Source organism: Petromyzon marinus, chromosome 37 (assembly GCF_048934315.1).
Source record: "Petromyzon marinus isolate PM22_M1 ecotype Great Lakes invasive population chromosome 37, UKy_Petmar_22M1.pri1.0, whole genome shotgun sequence".
Lineage (NCBI taxonomy): Eukaryota > Metazoa > Chordata > Hyperoartia > Petromyzontiformes > Petromyzontidae > Petromyzon > Petromyzon marinus.
In genome coordinates this window covers 21,324,728-21,352,200 of record NC_133703.1, presented here as the reverse complement: position 1 = coordinate 21,352,200, position 27,473 = coordinate 21,324,728, and the positions used below count along the sequence as shown (strand labels likewise).

The following is a 27,473-nucleotide window of genomic DNA, read 5'->3' as shown; positions in this document are numbered from 1 at the left end:
ATCAGAATGCAAATAAAGTCAAACAAGCTAATTACGGTAACATAAACCACCGAACTCATTTACATCTCTTTAGTCACGACATCTTTACTCTTTCTTGATTTGAAGCTTTCGTGACTGCAGGAATCCATACTCTTTGGTTCTTTCGGTAAAGTCACGTGGGTAGAGAAATAAAATAAATCACGACGTTTCGATCGCAACACAAGCAACCGTCATCAAGCGGAACCGATACAGCGGGACAAGTGCTGATTTACTTTACTTCTACCTACGTGACTTTACCGAAAGAACAAAAGAGTATCTCTACTCTTTGCCTACGTTTCTCCCATCTCAGTAAAAATCACACTCTCTTGTCTCTGTCTCTCTCGTCTCACGAGGGCTACGTAAACTGAGAGGCGAACCAGCCAAACACAAATTCTGCTTCGGGTCCCCCAATAGGCGAACACCACGACTCCGTGTGTACACGTGTGTGAGCACACAGACCATGTAGCCAGTGAATTAACAAATGGCTTCACATGCACATCACATAGCCATTGCATGCCAGGGAAGCCTCCAAGAAGTCTCGGGACCCTTTTCATGTCCTGCTCGGGACGATTGCTGCCACGGGGTAATGATTAGCACACCAAGGTCACCGGTTCGATCACAAGGCACAGGCAGTTCAAACATTGGGCACATTTCAAAACCATGGCTCCTCCCAGCTAGAAAACATTGGTTCGCCAAAGCTATTTAAAAACGAATAACTTTTATTTCACCAGGTAAGGCCCACTGTGCAAAACAGTTATTTTTCAGAAGCGACCTGGCTATCACAAATGATAGCCCAACGCAGTGGTTTGTCGTGTGGAAATGTATAGCAGCCACATACTCTTAAAGCAGTGGTTCTTGACCTCGGTTGCACGCACGCCCTGTGGGTGCGAGATGCCCTCTCTGAGAACCAGAGGGGTGAGGCTTAAGTAAAGGTGAAGGAGCACCGCTCTAAATGCTCGATTCTAAATGTGGACGGTAAAACCGGAGGACCCGGAGAGAGAAAAAAAATCCACGTGACGGCGAGCTCGTCGATCGGCCGGGCTTGTGCAGTGGGGGGGGGGGGGGGGAGCGGTTAGGTAACGTCGCCTCGAACCAAGGCGTCTGGCCACAGTGAAAAAGTTGGCCAAAATTCCCTTCATGGGGAAAGCTTACTTAGCTCTCCCTCTCTCTCGTGAAGGCCCTTCCACTGGCAATGGTGCCAGCAAGCAAATTACATCGCTGCTCCTTTACCGACTTGGGATCTTCGGTCAAATAAATTCCTTCTTAAAGTTTTTTTTTTTTACAGAGGGTGGGTGGGGGGGGGTAAAGAAACCAAGGCGACTGGCGGAACCCCCCCACCCCACACACACACACGGGAATAAACCAAAAGACACTTGACACGGGTGGCGGATTGTCTTGTTACACGTGGATTTACTACTTTTCAAAGTCGTTTTCACCTCATTCAGTGAGCCAGCGTAGCAGCGGCCGCAGACATGCAGAAGCGCATACTGTGGTGGTGTCCTCACAATCCTCTGAATATATAAGAAAGCGTCTGAAAAAATATATATTTAAAATAAATAACGCACATGCAAATAATTCACCCGTACAACTGCTGTAACACTCGTCCGTCTGGCCTTCCCCGACTTGCATTTGGCTCAGTCTCTTTCATCGCCAAATCAATTTAAGTTAAATAATGAATCGTCGTCTCCATATATCCACGTAAAAATATATATTTTAGTCCATCAACTTTTTTGGGCCTTCCAGGAGTCCCTTCAAAGAAGGCTTGCCGAAAGGCTCAAGAGGCCGGTGGAATAAACGATGTTTGATATTTTTTTGACGTGGAGATGCAGAACGGGCGCTTGGACAAGGTTTGAACCCCGATCGTCGCTCATCGGCTCTCGTCGAGCGCGAACACGAGGTAACCTCGATTTGTGTGGCCCCTCCAACGGAGCATCTTGGCGACGTCCAACGCACCGATTCGGGAGCCTTCCGGGTTGCGCGTCGCACTGAGAGCGAGCGCCGAGAAGACAGCAGCGAGGGGCTTTATTTAAAAAAAATGTACATCATAAATTACGGTAACACTTTTGTGCAAAACAAAAACAAACCGCAGCAGCATTTCTAGAGTGGCGGACGCAAGACTCCCGAGTAGGACTGGGCGATAACCCGCAGTAGTGAATTCAGCATTCCCCCCCCCGCCTTCACACCATTGTGCCGATATGCAACTGTTGTTGATGCGCCGGTCTCCTCGTACGTTTATGCAGAGAATTGCGTGCTGTGGTCAAAGAACCCGACCCTCACCGGGAAGGTCACATGAGTTCAAATCCCGATTGGTGGCTCAACGCAGCCCGCCCCGCTGGTAACCTTTTGTGGCCGAAGACGCGATGTCGCAAGCCAACAGCGATCATTCTATTTTAAAGCATCCACCCCCTCCTGCTCCGCCCCAGTTATTGGCATTTCCACCACGAGCTCAGAGGCTACAATAAGATGAGTGGCAACCAGTGATCATTTGACCGTGGAGAAGATCTGACTTTCGACTTGCCGCTCCAGGCAATACTCTGGTACCTGGATGATATCAAGAGGTAATGCTCTGGCATTGGGGTAAATCGATGAACCGTGTATTAATAGGTGGTAATGAGGCAACAGCTATGATACGGAGCAGGACCGTGTGGCTTTATGACGCAACACTACTGCCTAGACACCTGGCTTACTTCAACACATAAACGGGGGGGGGCGCAAGTGCCAGTCCTACTGTGTTCACCGTAAGATCAAAACAGCGCAAATATATCGACCGCAAACCCGTAACTACATCTGCTAGTCTCTTTACGGCTCGAGTAAAGCCCAGTAAATCCAAAGGGCAGCTGTAAAGGACTTTATGGCGTGTCGAAAGCATTTGGCAGAAACTCAACTTGGATTTTAAAAAATAACTGGGCCCCTAGCCAGAGGAATATTATCCAGAACAAGGCAGGGCCTTAAAACCTAACATGGGACAGGAGCCCGTGGGTAAAGAGTTGGCCTGCCTGTGGATTAATTAGGACAGGGTGGACAGATTTCGTGGGCGTTTAAGAACAATCTCTTGGGCTCACGGATGCAGGCATATGGCAGGTGTGGAGGGAGTCAGTAGACCATGCCAGAGAGCCGAGATCCTTGCCATGAGACTTGGCATCGTAGGTAATCCAGACACGGGTCGATTTAGGTTTTTACGCAACCTAAGGGCTTTAAGTTTGACGCAAGCTGGAATTTTTACGAGCAAATTATTATTCTTTCGTTTTGTTCTTACCCGGCGATGGATTAACACGGAGTTCTTTAACTGGCCAGATCTGGCATGCAAAGACTCTTGGGAGTTGCCTCAGGAGTCGTAGCTCGTTGAGAGATATAAAGATATACGGATGACTGAGATGAAAGAGCGATGAAGATGAGATAGAGATGAGGCATCTGTAGACAGGAGAGATGGGTGAGAAACAAGAGTTGTGAAACGCGTGGAGATGAGGAACAGCTTAGGAGTCGCATGTTACACACGTTGTGACACGACATCACGTGACATCATAATGCCCGCGCAGGTGACATGACGTCCCTTGGCCCGCCAGCAAATGTTCATTATTTCATTACGTGGCGTACGAAACCATTCCATTAATGGTTAATGGGGGTCTCAGGAACAGTTTTAAGTGTGAATGTAGAGGTGCTGCTGGGTTGTTATCTTATTTTAATTTATATAGTGCCTTGATTTATGCACATTGAACTTCTGTGCTAATCAGAGGTGCGGGGGAAGGACAATTAAACACAAAAAGGCAATTCGAAAGAAATAAAGTTTTCAACCTACGTTTATAAGTGCATAGCTCCAGTGGCTTCATAATATGAACAAATAATTCACTATTTGTACAGCAGAACAGTGCGATGAGATGAGTTGATGAGGATGGTAGTACATGAATACGAGTATGTGTGAAATACAAGATGATGAGTGACAATGCGTGGTTGATGACGAGTGAGTGCGTTGAACGGGTAGGGAAGTTGATGATGGGGAAGGGCAGAGGAAAAGAGGAGTTTGGGGTAAGCGAATGGAAGAATGAAAAGTGGACAGTGAGGCTGATTGTTTGACGTGCAAGGGGCAGCTTGTCCCAGTGTAAGGAGGCCAGAAGCGAGAAAGAATGTTGTGTGCGCGTGCATGCGCGCGTGTGCGTGTGCATGCACAGCAGAGCGAACATTCGGGGCAGGAGGGCAGTTATGCACTTCAAGTAATATTGGCAAATGCAAGCGTTTTCCCTCCGGGTCAATCCGTCACCGCCCCCACCCCCCGCCATCTCGGTGAAGCCAACACGCAGGGTGCGCCACTCGGCGCCACTGACAACGCTTGCACTGTCACAAGGGGCGCTCGTCAAAATCAAAACGAAAAACCAAAATCACAGCCGCCACCCGTATTAGACGCACAGAGCTCACTTTCACCGCACGCAACTGAACTTTGAGACACTGCCAAAAAGTCAGCAAAGAAAGAGCGAGGCGGTGACCCTGCAGGCGCGATTCGCTATAACATGCGCTCCGAGCCGACCGCAGCTATTGCCCCGCCAGCTTTAACCGAAGCCCTCTGGGAAAACGGGCGTGTTACCGTGCGCCGGATTCAGCGTCGTTCGCACTTATACGTATTCATCATCCCGTTGCTTAAAATCGTTTAATGCTATCCGTGCCCCCCCCCCCTACACTTTCCACACGAGTTCATGGTTGTCAGGGTGGAGCGGACCGCACGAGTAGGGGGTAATGATGGGACAGCGAGCTGGCGATCGGCAGCTGGGAGACGTCGTCTCGAATATCTCTCGACGTCGTCCATCTCGCTCACATGACATCGTCACCGCTGCAAAGGGCGGAACGAAGGAGAATCGTCGTCAACGAAAAAATCATAATCATTATCACCAGCATTATCCCCACCACCAACACTATTGTTATTAGCTTCATCATTAACTTTATCGTTCTCATATATGCCATCATCACCACAATCATTTTTGTCATCACCATCAACTTTTTATCCTCGTCACAATACGTTAAAATTGCATCATTACCATCGTAAACCCCATCTTCAACATCATCAACATCAACAGGATAATTCTCATTATCAGTCATTATTATCACCATCAGCATCACAACTGGAATGCCACTGGGTACAATTAAAAAGAGATGCGACGCCTCGTGCATAGTGTCTCGTCGCCCGGTCTCACCGCACGGCCTGAAACTGGAGATGGCCGAGCCACTCCTGAAGGCCCTCGCCGGCCTCCGTCCCGGGCTGGCCCCTCATCCCTGGAACCGGCACGGGTTCCGCGTGGGCTGCGAAGGCGTCGCTGAACCGAAAGTGCCGCAGCAACGCGCCAGGGGGATCTCCGTCACTGCCGTCACCACCGCCGCCACTCGGTGCGGCCACAAACGCGTATCCGATGTCTTTCTCCTTGTCCCACAATGTCGCTGGGTGCCACAGACGTTCCGGAAAATCACGTCTCTTAATGTGGGATTATGGGAAACGCCGTTATCCTGCTGCATCTCGACACTGACGTGGAAGTGCACGTCAGGTGAAACGTCGGCCGTCTCGCGGTCAGAATGGCTTCTGCAATCGTAATGCAGAATTTTCCACGTTGCTACGTATGTACACGTTGGACGTCTTTCGCACCGCACGTAGCCAACCGTGCTAATCGGTGGTGCTGTGGCGGACACCTGCATTGTTATTTTTTGTGAAGAGTTTACATTCACGGTTTTGCCCACCCCCATCTAGCCCTCCGGCCTCTCTACGATCTGTGAAGAATAGCCACATTGTTCATAAAGTGGCCCACTATACACTTTTTATTTTTAAGGCAGTGTTATTGACGAATGAGCCGAGTTATTTTTTTTAGCCTCAAGGACGCATTAAACTTTATTATTGCGTTCAAACTTTTTTCTCTCCAAAATATCAATATCATTATTACTTAGGACTTTGCCTGAATGTTTCACCTGCAACATGTATCCTACAGACTAACTCTTTCATTGCTTTATCGTGGCCATAATCGTCGTTGGTAATTGTTTATTAATTCACAAGACAGTGAACCTGTGGCTGGGTACAGCACACTTCAGTACTGTAAATTATTACGCGGTAAAGGCGAACACCAGAATTTAAATCCATTTTTACTTCCAGATGCAAAACAAATGTATGCACTTACATTTTAAGCATGCGCTATATAGAGACGCAAACAATTTAATGTTCATAACCGCGGTAGTTAAACTACATTCCTCTCTGCCCAACAGCCTTTGAACTGGGTGTGCATGGACACGCCACTGTGGCGAGATGTTAACTATCTTGCCTGGTTGACATGAGGTCGTGGGTTCGATCCCCACCCTGGCGCCTGTATATTTGGAGTTTTGCATGTTCTCTCCGTGGTCGCGTGGATTTTTCTCTGGGTCCTCCGGATTTTTCCTCCACATTTAGAAACCTGTATTTTGAGTATTTGGCTGCTAAAAATGTCCTCGTGATAAGCCACTTTGTTGAGCTATCATTTGTGGCCACATTGCTCCTGAAAAAGAGCTATATAGCTCAGGGGGCATTACCTGGTAAGTAAATAGTTTAACAGTTGACCAAACTGCACATGGGTGAACTGTGCACTGTTAAGGTGCTTGCCACAAATGAACCACAATACCTTGCTGATCTCGGCAAGGAGCATAAACCATCACGCAAACTCCGGTCATCCTCGCAGCAGCAGCAGCAGCTTTTGGCTAACCATAAAACAAAGACGGTCACTGCATCGCACGGTTTCAGATGTGCTTCTGCAGCCGTCTGGAACGCTTTTCCTAAATATGAATTAAAAACTCTTTTCTTTAGAACTGCTTTGGTGTTTAATTTGTTGTCCTTCCCCCGCATATCCAATTAGCACAGTTCGCTACGTGTGAAAGAAGTTCAACATACATTCATACATACAAGGTTATACAATGATATGGAAGACAAGAAGAGCCAGACTGTGGGAGGAAAGTGAACTGTTGCAGACAATGCATATCCATTGTAATTTATATGCGTACATTAACCCCCTACACCCACCATGGCCTTCACACCTGATTGGCTCACAAGTAACAACATCACGTGTATCACTCTATTTAAGACCGAAGCAGGAGGAATTCTCCACAACTCTGGCTGTCGCCTGATGATGCTAGTTGTAATTACTGGCAAAACGTTGGACTTTAATTGTAAATGACGTGGGTTTACTCTCCAACACACCGGTGTGCTGTACCAGTAACGAATTGCTGTGTTTTGTTCTACGTGTCGGGTGGTGGTGGGTTTAACGACACGTTTATATTTACACGATCTAACCAAAAAAACCTCTTATGCATAATACTGGTCGTGAAAGCTTACTCTGTGTTAAACTGTTGCAGAAAAATAAAAGCGTTCTTTATCTTGCCCACGTCTACGGAACAAGTCGCCAAAAACACAGCGTGGATTGAAGCAATAACGCGAGGACTTTTTTTTTATGAGACCATGTTGATATTTAATAATGAATTAATAAAAAAACGTGGGGGCGGGGGGGGAGGTGTGGTGCGTAGGTTGCAGCGCTGCCAGATTAAAACACGTCAACCGCGTTGTCGCAGTGATTATAGCGCAAGTACTACGGATTACGTAATGGCCCCCCAAGCAATCCAGCGTAGGCTTCACGCCTGAAAAAAGGCAGGCCAGCATTTTCCCATTTTGCTCGGTGGCTACGAGGTTGTTTGAACACTCTGCAGCGTTGGAGCTGAGGCATGGTGCAACGTCAGAATAATAATAATTATGATTATTATTTACACACCCTGTTCAAGCCACTGCTGGATGAAGTCCACCATGATGGTTGTTTGACCATACTTCACCACAATGCTTAGCGTGGGTATATGAAGGTGGGGGGGGGCAGGGGACAATTGGTTCAGACACCACTGATGTTATCAGCGGCCGGGAATTAATAAAAACTCAGGTTGTCAGGTTCATAGTGCAGGGCGCTAATCACTACACCACCGCTCTACCCCGTACGACGTTTGAGGGTGAAAATTGGGTAACAGAGGATGAGACGGTATAACTATTTAAAACGTTACGAGCAATTGCACTGAGATTGAAACAATACTGAATTCAGAAACGGGTTAAAGTCACTTGGATGGCGAGAGGACATATTGCGTTCAGCTGTTGTCAGCATTGTTCCGAGATTGGAGGCTGCAGTTGGGAAATGTGAGGACACATTGAACACGCGGTGTTAGAGTTCCGCCCTCTGGTGGCTTTAATCTGATTATTTCCGCTTGCTCATTTCGTCTGCCGGCGTTGCCGACGCTTCAACTTGCAACGATGCGCCGATTCGTCAATCGCAATCGGTTCCTCCACTCGTGATACGTGCATTTTTTGCACGAGCATCAGTTATTTACAATTCATGTAATTATATACCTAAACACATTCAGGATCTACCATCAAATCACTCGGACCGGCATGGTCAGGGGTCGGCAAACTGCAACTTCGGAGCCGCCCGCGGCTCTTCAAGGATTGCTACTTCGTGACGTTATTTATTGTATTTACTGAGGACCACCGCTTCGTATTCACCACGAAGTGCATTGCGGCTCTTGAAATATAACGTTTTTCACCAAATTGTTATTTTGGTTGCCGAGACCAGAGCACGGTAAAGTATGGTCAAGTAACCCCCGTGACCTGCATGGCATGGGGAAGCCGTCACCCGGGAGAGGACTGACCAGAGGGCTGTATGTGTGCGCTCAGGCCAACAGACCGAACGAATCCGCATAAACGAGATGGTAAAAATTCGACAAAAAATGGAATCGATTTCTGAATCGCATTGTGACGATTCATTGAATCACTGCGGAAGGTCGGCGAGGAGGGATACGTACCGGCGTGCCCTTCCACGGGCCCCGACGAGTTGGCGAGGGGAATGAGCAGGTGAGCGATCTCCCCGTGCAGCAGGTAGAGCTGGTGGACAGGGCTCTGTGCGGCCGGGCCACTGCCATTCTGTTTGGCACAAAACAAAAAAAGAGATGTTGAATCAATTAATGTGTGCTGGATGCTATGTCGGTTAAATCAAATCGGTTGTTCCTGTGCTTTTTATGCGTGCGTATGTGTTTGTGCGTGCACGTGTGTCTGTGTGCGCGTCCACGTGTCGTGGGGAGCGGTAGTGTAGCGGTTAGCTACGAACCCGGGGACCCGAATTCGATTCCCGCTCACGGCCAACACCAGTGACAATTATCTGAACCGGTCCTGGGACTCCCCTAGGTCGACTCAGCCGCAAATGAGTACCTGGTGCGGTGTGTAAACATCGCCACTGCGGAGGCAAAGGCGATCGGGCATGGTGCTGGCCACCCACCCCCTCGTGTGCATTTCTGGCCTTCATAGGTGCTCGCTAACAGCACTTGCCCCTACAGTCTGTTAAGGCTATACGGGGGATCTTTGCCGTTGCACGTGTCGATGTGTGCACGTGTGTTTGTGCGTGCATCTGTGCGTGCGTGCGTGCGAGTGCTCGCCGCGGAGTCAGCCGGCGCCCCGCGGCCCCAGAACGCGAAGGCGTCGCGCCCACCGCCGACCACGGAGAGCACGGACACCCCCGCAGCGCGGCTTCCGCTTGCTCCCAACACAGCCGTCCACAGCGCAGAGCCCGACAAACCGTCCAGCACGGACACCTAGGACACGAGCCACGCGGGACACGCGGGATGGATGCACGCATGGGCGCACGCACACAGGCACGCAAGCGCGCCGTCGGGCACAGGCGAGGACAGACTCGTGAGACGGACGCACGGGCAGAGATAAGGACGAACGGTCGGGGTACATCAATGGGAGCGCGGACAGGCGTACAAACCGATGTGCAGACAGCGCTGGCGAACGCACAACCGTAAGACTGCACCTCCGATTAGCACGGTTGGCTATGTACAATGCGAAAGACGTTCCATATACATACAGAAAATGTAAAACACAACAACAACTCCCGCACGCTGCCCCCATAAACTGCATGCATCTATTTTGCTTCCTGGGTTCACTGCTCACCTGCATGAGTCCTTGGCCCAACTCGTGTTCCACCAGGATATCCGGGATGCTGTCGTTGTTGAAGAATCCGTACACTGGCAGACTAAAGAGAAATTGCATTTACAAAAAAAAAGAAAACCCATTCATGTTTTCTTCGTCAAAGAATAACTGACGATAAGACTGCACCTCCGATTAACACGGTTGATCTACGTACGATGCGAAAGAAGTTAAACTTATGTACATAAGTCTACGTACTACATTTAATATCCTTAAAGAAAAATCATACCAGCCCACCTCTGTCCTATCATTGTTCGAATAACCTTTATTGTGCAAGACATCCTATTAAACCAAGGCCTGCTAAGGACATCACTGGTCAAACTTGGCCCGGAGGGTGTTCACTCCTCATCTGACGTCCTGACTTTCTGGAATTCTCTCTGCTGCCATATCACCCACAAAATCTGCTCCAGAAGCTTCCCTTTCCCCTCTAGTTGCGATTAAATGTTCATCTCAACTGTCATCTACGTTGTGATAATGAATACTGTACTAACCCCGGTAAATTTCGAAATAACACTTGCCATGTTCGAGAGTCTCCACGAACTCACCCCTGCAAACTACTTTGTGTGTTTAGCTTGTTGTCCTCCCCCCGCACCTCCGATTAGCGCATTTGGCTATGAACGTTGCAAAAAAAGTTCAACATACATACATGCAACATTACCCTCTCAAATGACTTTACTCCCCCTCCACGCATGTTACGCTCCACAGCAACACATTCTACTAGTCAACCTTCGCTTTCCACGATCAAATAATTACACCCACTGTTTCTGTAAGCATCTAGAGATGCGGTTGCATTCAGACGGGACTTCAAATCCACATTGTATGAATGGCAATTATTTGTTTTTTGATAAAGTGCCCTACGCGTCGAGACATCTCCATACCTGTCAAACCCCTTATCAGTGCCCTACCTTATTACAGACCAATTCAGACCTTATTGGTCACCCTGTGCCCATTATAAATCTCAACGTTCATTCTACAAAGTCCCATAATTGAAATGTATGATCCTAGTTGAGTAGTCTGCGGGTAATTTGGAATTCTAGTTATGGTCTGAGCAGATGAGGGGGGGGGGGGGGGGGAGGGGGGGAAGGGGGCGGTGTGCGAGAGCGGCACGCCAGTGTGGGCACCTGAGGAGTCGAGACACGGAGACCTCCCACAGCGTCTCCAGGCCGGAGGCATTGAGCAGCCGGACGTTCCCAGCCGCGGCGACGAGCAGGGCCGGGTGTCCGCGCCACGCCCCCACCGGGATTGGCACCACGGCCTCTATCGGACCCAAACTGGAACTGGACCGATCCATACACACGGGACGGCAAGCAACAGCAGGATTTCACCCGTGTGGGTGAGCCGATAAATGAACCCTCGATCACTGGCAGGCAATACTATGGTTACTGTTCCCACGAACTTCAGTCGTTGATTTATCCACCCAACCTTGTTGACGACTCTGTTTACTAGACTGATTGTTTAGTCTCATCCATGCTATGCTCAGCCACCACGCTGCACTTCACAACAACTCTCACTCCACCACTCGGCCGGCCTGCTTAACATTTTGAGCCTGAGCCCAGCGACAGAGGGAGGAGGGAGGAGGGAGGAGGGAGGAGGAGGAGAAGAAGAAGGAAATAATGAATGAGGGTACCGATGCACCAGCACGATGCCGGTTAGGTTGTCGGCCATGCCAGCCCACGTGGCGGCGTGCGTTCGCAGGGTTGGGGCCACGGTGGAGTGCGAGGCCGTGCTGACGGCGCGCAGGTAAATGTCCGCCAGGGGCAGCGCCTGCACCTCCCAACCTGGGCATCGCGGCACGTTCAGGCATGAAGATAAATCGTCACGGTCGTGTCGTCATCGCCACCAATCATTGTCACCGATCTTTGTTTTTGTTCCAATTGCTTTGCTTCGTTACTTTGTTTTCGTAATTTTGGCACCAAGGTGGCGAGATGTTAACTACCTCGCCTGGTATACGGGAACGTCATGGGTTTGATCTCGACCCTGACGCCTGTATGTTTGGCGTTTGTGTGTTCTCCCCATAGCTCGCCGTGGTCGTGTGGATTTTTGTGCAAGTCCTCCGGTTTTTCCCTCTGCATTTAGAATCAACACACATTTAAAGAATTTGGCTACTATAAATGTCCACATGATAAGCCACTTTCGTTGAGCTATCATTTGTGGTCAGGTCGCTTCTGAAAAGAGCTATACAGCTCAGTGGGCCTTACCTGGTAAAATACAAAAATAGTTTATAGTTTATTAGTTTTAACTTGGTGACCCAGCTCACTCTTGCAAATTATTTCTCACTGGGTAAACCAAATGAACTTGAAACATAAACATTATCAATATCATCTTCAGCAGTAGCAATACTGTTATGGCCAGTAGCAGTAGCAGCACCATCAACATCCGCAGTGCTAAGAGTATTATCAATGACGACATTAAAAGCAATCCAAATCACCACCAAGATTATCAGCAGCAGCAATATGGTTAACGTTACCTCAAGAATGACCATAATCAACATAATGAGTAGTAGTGGCATCATCACCTGAATTATAAAAAAATATGTATATATATAACTCACAGCCCTTCCAACCAATGTTGAATGAAGGCCTCGCCACATCGCATCAATCAAGGGGATCGTTTGACCATACTCCACCATGCTGGTCATTGCGTGTTGGTAAAGAAGGAATGTGACCAGGTTCCGGTTTAGATATCACTCGCCACCAATTTTATCTGTGGCCAGGAATCAAACTCAGGTTGCCTGGTTCGTAATGCATCGCGCGAACCACTGCACCGTCACTGGCATACCAACTCTGCACTGTTGGGTAGTACCGTACCGGACGCGATGAGCACGAACGCGGCTCCATGCGCCGTGAAGAGTAGCCGCAGGGGGAGTGGCTTCTCTCCCGGGGCGATGGCATGTGACACAGCCGAACCAATCGGCTTCCCCGACGAGCCGGACAGGAGCAGGAAGGAACCATTCTGCTGGCGAGAGATTCGCAGTACCCTGTCAACCCATTGCTGGATGATGGCCTTCTCCATGCCATACTGGTTAAAGAGGTTTTTTAACCATACTTCACCACGCTGGTCCGTGTGGGTTGTTTAAGGCAGGTAATATTTATATGCATGTCAGGAAGCAGAGTAAATAGAAAATATTGTTCTGCTCCCTGCTGCGCACCATACATTATATATATTTTAACGGGATATAATAAATATTACAAGCACAATTTTACGTCGTGTAAGCACAACAATGAACTTCAACAGAGGAATAGTTATTTCTCAGAAGTACGATTAAGAAACTGATGATTAGTGAAACAACACTTAAAGGTTCACACAGATGGGTTATGAACCCACTTGCTGTACTGCTACCTCCTGGCCACTTCTCAAGACGTTTTGAAAGCACAGCAGGTTAGGAGTATCAAAGCTCCCGACGATCTGTGTGTGATCCACCAACCTTCGCCACTGGATTACAGACGTGACTCATTTTTAAATTCTCTCTCGTCACGTCCATTACAAGGTCCCACGCAAACACCGGTAATCCTAGCAGCGGCGTTTGGCTGGCCATCGGACAAAGACGGTCACTGCATCGCGCCTTTTCAGATGCACTTCTGCAGCCGTCTGAAATGTTCTTCCTTCTGATATTAGGAAGCCACTGGAGCTATGCACTTTTATATAATCTAGATTGAAAACTCATTTCTTTAGAACTGCTTTTAGTGTTTTGTTTGTCGTCCTTTCCCCGCACTTCCGATTGGCACGGTTGGCTACGTATGATGCGAACAAATTTCAACATGCATACAACACACATAAGACATCACCACCACTACTAAGGGAAGGCTCTTCTCGAGAGGTGCATTTCGGGAGTGTCATACCGATAAGGTCAGAGAGGGCGCGACCCAGAAGAGGACATCAGGGGTCGTGTCCCCATCGAGGTCACCGACCTCGAGGGGAGGGGTCAGCACCCGGGGGGCTTCGTCCTCCGCCCCCGTCCATGCCTCCCAGATGTCCTTCCCTGCGAATGTAGCACAGGGCCCAGCATTAGAGTTGGGGACTAATCAATTTAACAAAGAGCCAAGGCAGCCACACAAGCCGGTTTCCTAGAATTCCTTGAATTCTCAATACGTTTTAGCCTCGTGCCTCGTTTCTATGACCAGTGTGAAGTGGTGCCGGCTCAGCGCTGGAACGAGGCCAGACCCAAGAGGCAGCACAGTTCTAGTTAAGACACTGGAACCAGGCTCCGAGGGTCACTTCTGTAAACTAACTGCGGCCTTTTACTTGGGCCGATACCAGAAGCAGTCACTCATTGTGACCTCCCGGCCACGTTGTTCAACACATACAATGGAAATGTAAAAAAAACTAATCGATTTTAGTAAACAAAAATATTGTTTAACCTAAACCATTCATCTTCATTGGTTCTTTCGGTAAAGTCACGTAGAATTATTTTATTCTCATTCTACGTGACTTTACCGAAAGAACCAAAGAAGATGAATCCTTGCAGTCACGAAAGCTTTAAATCGAAAATTAAACCATTCATGTTAACATTTCTAAAAGAAAAAAGGATATGACAAACTCTTCTCAACTCTTACTCCCTAGCCCTGGAGACTTTGGACTCCGATCGTGTTTTTTTGTATTGTTCACAATTGTAACTTTCTGACTCCGCCACCCACTGGACATCGGTGAAAAGGAGCTTCATGGCTCATCGGATTTCTCCAGGTTAAATAGAAAGTTCAGATTCTGATTTAGGACAGCGTGCGAAGGGAGAGAGCGAGACAAAGGGGGTGGGAGGAACACAGTGGGATTGGAGGAGTCATGTGACACGCGGCACCTTGGGGCTCACCAAGTGATGGAAAGGCGGCCCAGGGGGAGGTGCTAACGTTCCTCAAACTGTTTCTGGGCCGGTTCCCAGCATCCATGGAAACGGGTCATTAATTTGGCTCCCCGAGTCCTCGGTTAATTTGCCCATTGGGGATTGTTCAAACGTTATACCCATTTCACAACGTACGCTATGGAATAAAGATTGTGGACACATGTGGCTGTTACCTGATGAAACTAGTTGTAATTACTGGTGAAACGTCGTACTCAGATTGTAAATGTTGTGTGCTGTACTAGTGACGAATTGGCATGTTCTGTTTATGTGACAACCCTTACTAGTTGGCTGTGTTGGGTGGTGGCGGGTTTAACGACACATTTATATATTTATACACACTTTGAAATGCTGGTGTTGGAGGGGGGGGTGAAGGATTGAAGAAGCAGATACTGTGCGTGTACTTTTTAAGCTCGTGACAATGTGGAACAATACAATAATTTGGCCGTGAGTCTTCAGTTCTAAGAATCCTTTGTGGCTTGGCTTAATGGGATCACGGTGACCGCTGGCTCACATTATCATCCTTGCAAATTTATATTCTTGCATGCAAAAAAATATTTAAAATAAAAAAGTTATTTAGCTAAGAATCACCCATTCGGGTTTCTCATGGCTCTTTTTTAAGGAGGGTCCTATGTTGGGTTGGCGGCCGCTCACCTTGGTTTAGTTTATTTTGTTTCAGCAGGTGAGAAGTCAAGAGACCACCAAGATGAGTCTCATTTGCAAGAGCGAGCTCGGCCACCAAAATGACAACAGCAATAGCGTAAAAACAATGACGTAAATAGAAACCGGCGTGGAAACAACTTCCTCACAAGGTAATCGAAAACAGTACACAAACACAAATCATGATGAGATAAAATAGATATCCCATTATGAAAGTTAACTCGGGAAAAATAACTTAAACAAAAACATTCATGGTAAAAAAAACCAAGCTGTGTAAACGTCAAAAACGGATTTCGGATTATTGCATGACCATCAGGACCAAGATTGGGGTTTTAACTTTCCGTGTTTACATCGCCAACCCAGACAGATAAGCCCGAGTAAGATGCGAGCAGCACGTGCCGTTATCCGCGACAACGCTGCGCAGCGGTCCGATTTCTCCCGACAGCAGGCAGCGCCCTTTCTCCGACTTGGAGCCGCCGTGTTTCCCGTCACAGCGCAAGGAGCTGGGCCTCCCGTGCAGCGGGCGGCGCCACAGCCGGGCCCCGTCCACGCCCGACACCGCCATCACCTCCGTGCACCCGGAGGCAAACCCTGCGGGCCCCACAGTGGAACAGAATTCCGCGCTCAGGGATGCTGCCGTGGTGCAATGGTGAGCACAGGTGAATCGACGGTGCAAGTTCCTTAAACTCTAAAAAAATATATATATATTTTACCAGGAAAGGCCCACTGAGCTAAAGAGCTCTTTTTCAGGAGCGACCTGGCTATCACAAATGATAGCTGAACGAAAGTGGCTTATCATCATGTGGAAACTTATTACAGCCAAATACTCTAAACACACGTTGACTCTAAATGTGGAGGGAAAACCCAAAGGACCCGGAGAAAAAGCCACACGACCACGGGAAGAAGATGAAAACTTCAAATAAACAGGCATCAGGGTCGGGATCGAACCCATGACCTCCTGCATACCAGGCGAGGGAGTTAACATCTTGCCAGTGGCGCCCACTATGTCCACCCAGCAGTATAAATGGATACATCATGGTTACTTGATCGGCAGTTCGTGTACGGTGGGGTAAAGTGTGGTGACTCGCACCTCTTCTAAGACGACTGGTCATTGTGGAAGAGTCAGCCAAAACACCCCTTTGGAAGAGTTTGATAAAGTTTTCTTGAGGGGAGGACCTTCCGATAATTGTGGCGTGAGCAGATAATTGCAAGGCTGCACATTTATCTTTTTTTAATTTCTCACCAAATGTTTTCTGGGTTTCTGGCAGATTGCAGTAGGCACATGACTCGCAGCAATAGCGAGGGATATACTGGATGCGGTGTGCCGGATGCGGAAATATTTTTCAGGTTGCTGACCCAAGCAGACCCGGTTGGTATATGAACCCCCTGAATTTATAAAGCAAAGCACAAACCCAAAATAAACAAACGGCTCTCATCTTGTGCTACACATTTAGGCTAGGTGTGTCCTGGGGCTGTTAGTATGAAAATAAGTATCTAATTAGTCACGGTCAGGTGCTCCGTCATAGCACTGGAGTCACGTAAGATGTTGTACCTAAGTTGCATACATTGCATATTAAATGAGTCCACGACACCCCATTGGATGCGTGTGTAAGAAGCTAAAAAAAAACGTTTTAATCAATAATTCATTAAAACGTATTGGGTGATGGCGCAGTGATAATGGCACGTGCTTGACAATCTCTTCCTCATTAAGGGGGCATCCAATCCCACGTGTCCACGCGAGTGAGTTTGTGTAACTATGAGACGCCAGACGTTTTTTCTTAGTGAGGTTGGTTCTTGGCATGCCGTGAGCCCGGGTCCTCACCGGCTTTGACGCAGCGTGCTGCAGCGTCACCGCTGCCGTTGAGAGTGCGGTACATTACGATCACGTCCGTGGTGGGGTCCTTGTTGACGCGCAGCATGGCCAACGCGGTGGCGGTCTCCGCTGCACGGGTGAGACAGAGAGACCACTGTGAGCACAGTCGCTGGCGACCCTTGGCCGAGCCCGTTAGCTCGCCGCATGTGAGAACACGAGTGCCATCTAGCGTAGACGAAACTTGGAAGTCATCGAGAGAAGGGATTTAATGCATCACACGCCATCAAATTGATTAATGGTCCGGATTTGGGGGGGTCATAATTCAATAAAAAAATTAATGATTTTTGGCATTGTTTTCACCGCCTCGTTCATTCCATTAACAAGAAAAGGTTTGCATATAATGTGGAATTAATGTGCTTCGATGTTCATCGATTATTATACACATGATTGCATGCATGTATCGTGCGCAAAGGCATCCATTTTAATCGTCACAGTTTACCCGAACACGAGATGGCAGTGCACCGTCTCGCATGCCCTGCTATAGAAGTGATCGTCACATTGCAATGCAGTGGAAAACGTTATAGTCTTCAGGGCTGGAGGCTTTCAACTTCAGCACCTTGTTGAACGACGGTGTGGTTTAAACCCAAACCTGCACCCGCGCCCAGAATCTCATCACTATCAGCTCCGAGTCTCCGACATGACCACTGTGATTCCTCCCAAGCCACCCGACCACCTCCACATCTTAAATTGCAACTTCCATTTTACCGGCGACGGCTCCTCCAAACAAACGTCAAAACAAAACCCATCACCGTCGATGCCTACCATGTGCCGGCAGCTCGACCTCCCAGGCAGCACGCGGGGGCATCACAACGGGGCACGGGATGAAGAAGGCGAAGACGAGCACGGACAGGACGCAGACGAAGAGCGCCACGATGAAGGCGGCCGTGCGCATGCGGCCACTCCGGCTCTCGTTCCGCGCCGGGCCCTTTCCGTCGGCGGTGCCGCGTGCGTTCTCCGCGTCGCCCCTCGTCGCGCCGCTCTGCTGCTGGCGCGGGTTCTGCAAATCGCCTGCGCAGCGCGGTAACGCGTTCAGCGGGGGTGATGACCGTAAAGAAAGAGGTGATGGAAGTGGCCGGCGCTTCTGGACATAACAAGCTAACGGTTGCTGTGATGTCGAATAGAACACGATGTAATGTAGCCGTTTGAAGCTTAATTAAGACAAATTGAACAAAAAGGACTTTATATGATCAGTTGGAAGAACTGCTGTCACACTGTAGTGTAAGTTAAATGTATGGGAGTCATGTTGCTGTGCTCGTTTCAGACTGGAACCTGGAAGTGATTTTTGCGTTTAGTTTGTTCTCTTTCCCTCGCACCTCCGATTAGCACGGTTGGCTACGTACAGTAAGTTCAACATATATACACACAGAACACACAGCCGAGGTGCATAGCTACAATATAAGAGCTGTTTGCATTATTGTAGTTTTGTAATCTCCAACAAAAATTTCAACAATTCTCATTGTCCACCCCCTTTATTCTTGAGTTTTTGTTGGTGCTCATGCAGTACTTCAACTTTACAATTATATTTTCATGGTGGTGCCCAATAAATTAGAGCCCCCTAATCAAACCACTGCAGGATAAAGGCCTCCCCACGCCGTGTCAATCACGGGGATTATTTGACCACACCTCACAGCGCAGTTCAGTGGTGGTTTGTGAAGGGGGCATGGACGCCCCGGTGCAGATATCACTCGCAACTGATGTTAGCCGTGGCCAGGAAACTAACTTCGGTCGCCGGTTTCATAGCACGATGCACTCACAACCACACTACCCCCCCCCCCACCACCCCACGAAGCACGAGAAGCCGGGGTCCCCGAACGCGGTCTCACCAGGGCCATTGGCATCCGCCTCGTCGCTGCGGAGGGGCCGCAGTTCCACGTTGCTTGCGGTGTCGAGCGCCGGTCCCTTGGCGGCGGCATCATTATCCTTAACACTGGCCGCCTGAGTTTGCAGCGGCTGCTGGTTGTTGTTGAAGGTGTCCATGGCTCGCGGAACGGCGCTGCCGTTGGTCTTGCTGTTGCCGCGCGACTGCTTGGCGGCGCCCTCGATCCTCTCGTCTTGGTCCTCCTCCTCGTCTTCCTCCTCGTCCCCGCTCTCCTGGCTGTCCACCTGGGCCAGAGGGTCGTACTCACCGGAACCGCGTCCCTGCTTACCTAAGACGGACAAACGCCACAACTTGGACGGAAACGGCAGCGGTGACGGGAGAGCGCAGGTTTTAATCAGTGCACGGATCAAAGTGTGGTCAGATTAACTCCCCACGGACCGACGTGGGCTGGGAAAGCTTTCATCAAATCAAACCATGAGCGCATTTGGTATTCGCAAAGTTTCTAAAGCAGGACAAGGCTATCATGAAAGCGTTGTGTTTTCACAGACGAGTATAGTCTGCAGTAGTTTTCATCCAGCAGGAAAATTGACTAAGGGCTATAAATGATCACTTTGATTATTTTAGCGTTAACATATGACCATTGATAGGCAATCCCTAGAATAAAAGACTGTGTAGACTAGAGAGATACAAAGGTATCCGTAGTAAAGGTTGTTATCAAATTGAAAACTTGCAGAATCAACTTGTAATAATCATTCAAATGTACACAATGTTCGTAAAGCGTGAAACAAAAAAGCATTGTGATTTTAAAAGTATGTGTAAAGATTAAGTTGTGAATCACAATAAAGCAAAATTATACCAGCGCAGCACAATAACCGTTACATGAAAATTAACGTAAAGTTTTGAACTTTGAGCATTAGAAAAGTTGAGGGACTAAACAAAAAAATTCATAAATCATGATTTCGATCAAAGTAAAAAAAAGCGTTGACGTACAATTCCAATGTGCAACTTGAACGTTCTGAACCAACAATTGGACGTGAAAACGTAATGTAAACCAATGTGAGTCGGTGAGTTGACTCGATTAATGGTTAGCGAGGCGACAGTCCCGTGTTTTCACCCTCAAGGAAACGGAGCGTTAAATCGAAAAAAAAATCGGCTGATGATTGACCGATTTGGAACACGATGCCGTTGCTGCGTAACAAATTAACAGGCCGCGTGCAGCGAGGGGTTGAAAGTTGAAAAGGACGACGTCAGGTCCCCTTCCGTGTAACCGACACCGGCCGGCAAGCTGCAAGCTGCTTTCTAACGCAGTGGCAAGGTTTGGACTAAATGCTTCAAAAGAGGACACATTTTTCGGCGATACTGCTTTGGCAGTGCTGCACAAACAACAGCAACAACAAAAAAACTCAACACGTTCGTCAATAATACCGTGACCTGAAAAAAGGAAGTGCATATAATAGACGACGTTTTGAGCGATAGCCCTTCTCTTTCACACCATATGGAAAAGTCAGAGAGGTACAGGGCTGTGCAATGTATCTATATACATGCTGTAAAGAAGGGCCATTCACCAAATTTTAGCTATTATGTAATTAATCTCTTTAAGTCGGTGTTTTTGACGACGTGTTGGGCAAAGAGGACATGGCTGTGCTACGTGCCGAAATGAATAATCTTCCTGATCTGTATGTATGCCTGCCCCTGGGGGCATCCGTAAGCTGCAGGCTTGGCTCACAATTGAAATGGCTGCGAGTTCAAATTCCACTCGGGGGTAGATTTAGCTGTCGGCAAACACCGGATTGTGGTCCCAGGTTGGTGAAGGTGATTCTACATTGTAGGGACCATTATTTGGATGTTTGGGCGATTTCTTTGCACAACATACATGATTTAGTACTGTTTGTTGTTGTCACGTTCTTATCTGCCCCTACTGGACATCTGTAAAAAAACAGCTTCATAGCTCATCGTATTCCTCATCCATTGTCAATAAATATTCTGATTCTGATAAGTCAACTGCGACTGAATTTACACCAAGCCAGTAATTATTTTTACGAGATCAGGAAAAACGATGGCCTCATTTGACCTTAGCCTGGATATGAACCCTCACAATCATCAATATATATTATTATTTACCCAGGAAAGCCTCATTGAGGCTTTTCAAGCAAAAAGCAGGAGTCAGCTCCCGAGTTTTGAAAGCAAAGCTGCGAACCATTAGGGGTTAGTCTAAAGTTTACACAGCTGCGTAAGAAATGCCAGCAGCCGTGCAGACTGCACGCCGAGTGGCAAGCACCATTAGACTGGGTTAAGGAAGGACGCAACCCAAAAGGCGGACAGCAGCTCTTAGATTGGAGATACGTACATAAGCTATGCGTTTTTATGCCGTCCAACATGAGTTTGAAGCGTCATTCACGAAAAATAAAGACTTTAAAGATCAGGTCAGGTGTTGCTTTCTTGTGCACCAGTGACAGAGCACTACACACTATCGTGTCTCACCCTAATTTTATTTTCGGATTTCTCGCTCTGCCCAGCATCGTACTTGCTCCGGCAGTACATACACTAATGTGAAGGATTTAGTCAAATAAATCACAGTGAAGTCTAATGCGATTGCTTTATTGCGTATATGTCAGCGAGTGACCTGGCTGAGAACATCAACTCAATTTACCTGAAATCCCAATTCAATCATAGACCCATACCAGGATTTCAGTAGTGCTGGCTCAGCACTCTTGAGCTCTGCACGACTGGGGCCATCTCACCTAACCGTGATAATTAAGTCTCTTTTCTCATGAATGAGGCATCAAATGGTAGTAAGCAAAACGGTCCATACACAGCCTACGTGGACATCGACACCAGAGCTGTTTGTTGGGCTGCGTCCTCCGTTAGAGCGAAGCGGCGACAGAACAGAGTTGAGGTTTATTATTTCCCGGACAGCGTATTTAGTCTGCAGGATGGAGAAGCTGGTGGTTACATACTGATAGCCGATGTTCTCAACCTGAAAAAGCACACATTGGACAACAAAGATTAAACTACAATGGGTTAATTCTACCAAGTAGGCCACGTCAAAAAGTAAAGGTGTGGACAATGGCTAAACACATTTACTGGCCAGACCTGGGGACAGAGGTGGCAGTTCCACATTACTGTGGTGAAGATCACTTAGCCAGGGACTACAAAATATATGACACTATGCCAAGAGCATGTTAGGTCATGTGCAGTTATGGCAATGTGACGCTTAATCTCCAGTGGCCTGTCTGCCTGTATCCCTGGTACCGTGCCAATTATAATTTCAGAGTCTGCATAGTGTTAGCTGCTTATGACAAGAAACACTGTGTAATAAAAACATGTTTTTGTTCCTGGCGAGTACGTGTTATTTCTAATTGTTTATGCCTCAAAAGTACAGAAAATGCCTATTATTCCCCACAAACTTTACTCTTGTGATCAGGACAGTGATATTTTGAAATTTCCCTATTTTCAATGAGAAAACGGCCAAATTTGTGTCATTCCTTCACATAAAGTCCTGGTCACAAAAGAAAAGTTTGTGGGGAATAATAGCCATTTTCTGTACTTTTGAGGCATAAACAATTAGAAAATAACACGTACTACCCAGGAACAAAAATCCTGTTACATAGTGAATTAAAACCGAATGTGCACAATCTCATCAGATCTTGGAAGCTAAGCAACATGTGGTTATAAGCTGCTTCGGGACTATGCATTGTTGTACTTCTATACCCCCACATATATGCCCCCTGCGTTCAAACACCCGCATCCGCCTCAATACGGCATGAGGGGACCCTCATCCGGCAGTAATTGACAAAAGTAGCCATACATATGCATTGCTAGGTATCGCAAATAAAAAATGGAATGGCAGCCAAGGTGAGAGGAACATGCATGCGATGCCTTGAAAGATTCAACAAAGAGTGGCACAGCGGCATGCAGTTGAGTGAGGTTATAAGATCGCAAGGACGAATACCCATTATTAAGCTGGCAACACACGACACATTGAATTGTGTTTTTTTATCGTATACGTTGTAATAGGTTTACATGAACCGCCACATTCACCGCAATGCTAAAATAAACAAATGTTACACCCTAAATGTTGAAGATGCACGAAGGAATCCTGACAATCGCAGCAACCCACGACCTTTGGGATTGAGGTCCTTCATCCAGCAGTGGACTGAACATAGTTTACAGTGCAAAAACATCACATCGTTTCATATAGTGCAAGTACAGGATAAACGTAAAAAACGGAATACAAGGGTGATGTTAATGTATGGATGTTGAACTTCTTTCGCACCATACGCAGCCAACCATGCTAATCGCAGGTGCTGGAGAACAACAAACTAAACACAAAAGGCAATTCTAAAGAAATTAGTTTAAAATTTATATTTCAAAGTACATAGCTCCAGTGGCTTCCTAATATCGGAAGGAAGAGCATTCCAGACAGCCGCAGAAGCGCATCCGAAAGAGCGCGATGCGGTGACCGTCTTTGTTCGACGGCTGAGCCAAAAGCCGCTGCTGCGAGGAGGACCACCGGAGTTTGCGTGATGATGGTTTATGCTCCTTGACGATATCAGCACGTTATACTGGTAGGAACCTCTGGTTACACCACCAGCCCACAGGGGATTATTGTGTCCGTCTGTCGTGCATCCAAAAATGGGAGGGGTGGGGCTGGGTGGAGAGGGGAGGTTGGGGAGGGGCTGGGTGGGGAGGGTCTGGGTGGGGAGGGGCTGGTCACCCCGTGGTGCCCTTATAAAACTCAACGTTTAACCTACCCACGCCGGCTTGTGCCCGCACTCACAGTCGGGCATATTTGCGGAATACACCACGCCGCCGTTGACCCTGGCCATTGACCGAGCAACCCAACGTTCCTACCAGCTCCCTCCGCAGGAATGTGTTTGTAATGATGGTTGTAGTGGACCTTAGTCCAGTGTTTCTCAACCCAAGTCCTTGCAACAATGATACGGCTTTCTGTGATTATGCGCAAGGTGCAGAGGTTTAACTTACATATGAACAGAAAAAGAATGGGAATAACAAAGGCGATTCGCTAGGAGTAAAGAAACACTCCCTCAGGTGCGATTTCAAGGGTCATTGCCTGAAACGTTGCCTATTATATATTTTTCCTTTAAAGGCTACAGTGTTATTGGCGAATTAGTTGAGTTGTTTTTGTTGCTGCCCAAGCTCGAGTGTTTGTATCAAGGCCGTAATATACACATCCCCCCCCCCCCATATTCAAATATGCTCAAAATGTCCCCCCCAATATATTGCTATAAAATAGATTTCTGTTTATATAATTGTGGTTATGGTTGTACTTTATTAATCCCTAATCTCTGCCATTACAAACAGTGAAACAAGAAAAGGTACAAAAGAAAAAACAGCAATGTAATACAATACACTATTAGATAATAATAAATAAAAAGTCCATACTATGTGTTAGTGAATTTTTTTAAATTTTAGGCAGGAAATGAGTTTTCAAATTTCGATTTTTTTTCTGGGGGGGGGGACCCCTAGACCCCCTGGAAGATTTGGTCCCCCCCAATGTTGACTCCATGGCTACGGCCTTGTTTTGTATTTTATTGTTCGTTGTTCAGTTCAGTTCATTTATTAGGTAGAGCCCTGTGAGCCATTCGGCTCTTGAATCGGGTGCAACCACAACAAACAAAAACACGAACAAGAAAACATCTTAAAGTGACTATGTGTGACTGTGCAAACAGAATATCCATGAAAAAAAACGGCAAAATATTCCTGAAAAAAGCACCGTACACCAACGCTATGTGCAAAAAATCCCAGTGGGATGCAAGTCAAACAACAACAACAACCATAAGAAAACTTAGATTAAGGCAATCAGTCTAACTCCGTATTACAACAAAACAAACATGTCCAAACCAAAAAACTTTTCGAAATCACCAAAAAATAAAGCCATAATTGCAACGTAACAGTGCTCACAAGGACTGTGACCGAATTTTTACAATAAACTACATAAATAACATGTAACACCAAATCCTAGAGCCATAGCTGGCTGCATGAGTTACTCCACACCAACAGAAGCATCAGTCGGGGTTTCAAATTTTTCAATGCACCTTTAAGATCAGCACGCCAAATCAAAATACAGATAATACTTTGCAGCGTCATCCGGAGCGAAACATTTAATTTTATTTTACGCCAATGAATAGCAGTGGCAGCTAGGGGTGTACAACTCCTCTAGAGCAGTTTTGAGAGAAGATCTCATAGGTAGCGATTCAAGTTGTAGTTTATTGGCAATAGCATTCTAGACTCTGGGGGCATCAATAGCAAAGGCCATTCCTCCAGTTTTTGTATGGCAATAGGGAATGTGAAGCTGGTAAATGAGCGAAGACCTGAGGTCAAATTTGTTCTTTGAAACGGAGGGGAGATCCAGCAGGTAGTCTGCGGATTTTTTTGTAAGTACATCGTGAATAAATAAGATCTGGTGCACAAGCCGTCGAACATTAAAAGATGTTAAGTTTGACCCAATGTAGAGATCACAGTGGTGAATCCTATATGGGCAGTTCAATGTAAATCTTAAGGCCGAGTGATAGATGGAATCAAGCTTCTTCAGTACAGTACTTGGGGCTGATTTATACACGATGTCACAGTAGTCAAGTAGAGGCAGTATGGTACCTTTTATCAATTCCAAACGGAACATTGGGGGGAAGCAGTGCTTGTGTCGATACAGAAAACCAATTTTTATTTTTGTCTTTTTACCAATATAATCAATGTTAATCTTTGTATTGTTTGTAGAGTAACTTGCCGATCCGCCCCTTACTGGGCATCTGTGGAAAAGGGGGCTTCAAATCTCATCGGATTCCTCCAGGACAAATAAAGATCCTGATTATAATTCTGTTGGTGGATTGCCCAGAAAACAAGTGCTGGGGAATGCTAAAATATCTGGGCTGCTGGTGACCAGGTGGTGGCAGTACAGCAAGCTGGTTGTTGACTGTCCTGCGTGGATTGTTTTGTGTTATTTTATACATCTACTACCCGTATGCTTCGGTTTTCTCCCACGTAAAAAGAACCCCACATACTTTTTGACAAAAGGAGATTTGTCAAATATTTTTTGACACACAGGGCCTGCCTGAAAATGAGTGTGGCGATGTCAAAACACGCTCGATTATCCAGCGACATAAAGCACCTTCATATTCTGACGGTTGTGTATATATATTTACACACATATAAGGCAAAAATCATGCTGCTGTTTTAATTTACAAACGAGGCAATCGAGTAAGCCTCAATGAACTCGGGTCAAAATCGGACAGCCAAACATCTCACGCACTCATTGGAATTCACCGCCGCGTTTCACGTCGCAACAAAATGCCAGAGATTGAAATGAATTACCCTTGAGCGTAGACACTGTGCGTACGTTAAATGTACTTACGAACAATTTTAAGGAATGTTGACAATCGTACCCAGCAGCGTTCACGACCACCCTGTATTCATTGCAGCAGCCGGTACATCACGAACTCGTAACGCAAACGATGAACACGTATGTTGCGTCGCGCGATAGGAGTCATGCAAACAAATATACATGCATGACCTACGTTTGGGGAATTCTCGACCTTTAGTCACGAACACACGCGTATGATAATAACACTACTGTACTGTTTATTAATCCGAATTAAATATTTAAGCGTCAAAACGGAATCACAGATTTGTTCTAGTTGAGTCCTGGTGTCGATATAATTGGCACAACGGCGAACTGCGATTCATCATAAACGTACGACTGTGTTTACGTCGTGAATGAAGCTGCCTTTTTGGCGAAGAGTAACATTTTTAAACATTTCCCATCACATTTATAAATGTGTTTTAACACATAACGGAGGGCGTGATTTGCGGCACCCAAACGGATCGAATCGACGTTTCGCGATACAACCAACCCGAATCGATTTCCTCAACCTAGGTCGGCTTACACGGCATTCGAATCGTGTGCGAAATCGTAAACTGGAGTCTAAGCCGTCGATTCTCACATCCACTTAATTTGTTGAATGTATCGCAGCCTCGGTCGCTCGCGGCTGGAAGCCGGGGGAGGGGTCGTGTAACAACTGACAAACAGGCACCGCCGCCGCTAAGCAAATTGCGGCGCTTCGCCGGTAAATCCGACCGACTGCGAGCGGCGGTGGGGGGGGAGGAGGGAAAACGTCGCCAAAAGAGCCACGCGAAGCCGCGCTCACTTACCCGGAAGCTTCAGTGCCCTGCTCAACGCAGCGGCCATTTTGGGACGAGCGCATTGGGCGCGACCATCGGGTGCGGGCAGGGGGGGGTGGTGCGCGTC

At 47.3% G+C, this 27,473-nt stretch overlaps 1 protein-coding gene across 8 annotated transcripts; it reads right to left on the bottom strand.

The window, feature by feature from the left end:
* Positions 1 to 1,403: 1,403 nt before the first annotated feature.
* FAM234A (family with sequence similarity 234 member A) lies at positions 1,404 to 27,473 on the bottom strand. 8 transcript variants are annotated; one of them, XM_032967147.2, is made up of 15 exons: positions 27,377 to 27,455; positions 22,165 to 22,184; positions 19,212 to 19,535; positions 18,151 to 18,396; positions 17,338 to 17,457; positions 15,915 to 16,106; positions 13,864 to 14,003; positions 12,832 to 12,979; positions 11,652 to 11,802; positions 11,146 to 11,301; positions 9,989 to 10,070; positions 9,472 to 9,627; positions 8,845 to 8,962; positions 5,199 to 5,439; positions 1,404 to 4,837 (listed from the first exon to the last, which is right to left on the bottom strand). In XM_032967147.2, the coding sequence occupies exons 1-15, from the start codon at positions 27,427 to 27,429 to the stop codon at positions 4,819 to 4,821; spliced, it is 2,166 nt and encodes a 721-aa protein (XP_032823038.2). In that variant the 5' UTR covers positions 27,430 to 27,455; the 3' UTR covers positions 1,404 to 4,818. The 8 variants fall into 8 exon arrangements, with proteins under 8 accessions (XP_032823038.2, XP_075928545.1, XP_032823043.2 ...); XM_076072430.1 differs by having other exon boundaries at positions 12,832 to 12,976; XM_032967152.2 differs by lacking the exon at positions 22,165 to 22,184 and adding an exon at positions 22,020 to 22,133 and having other exon boundaries at positions 27,377 to 27,451.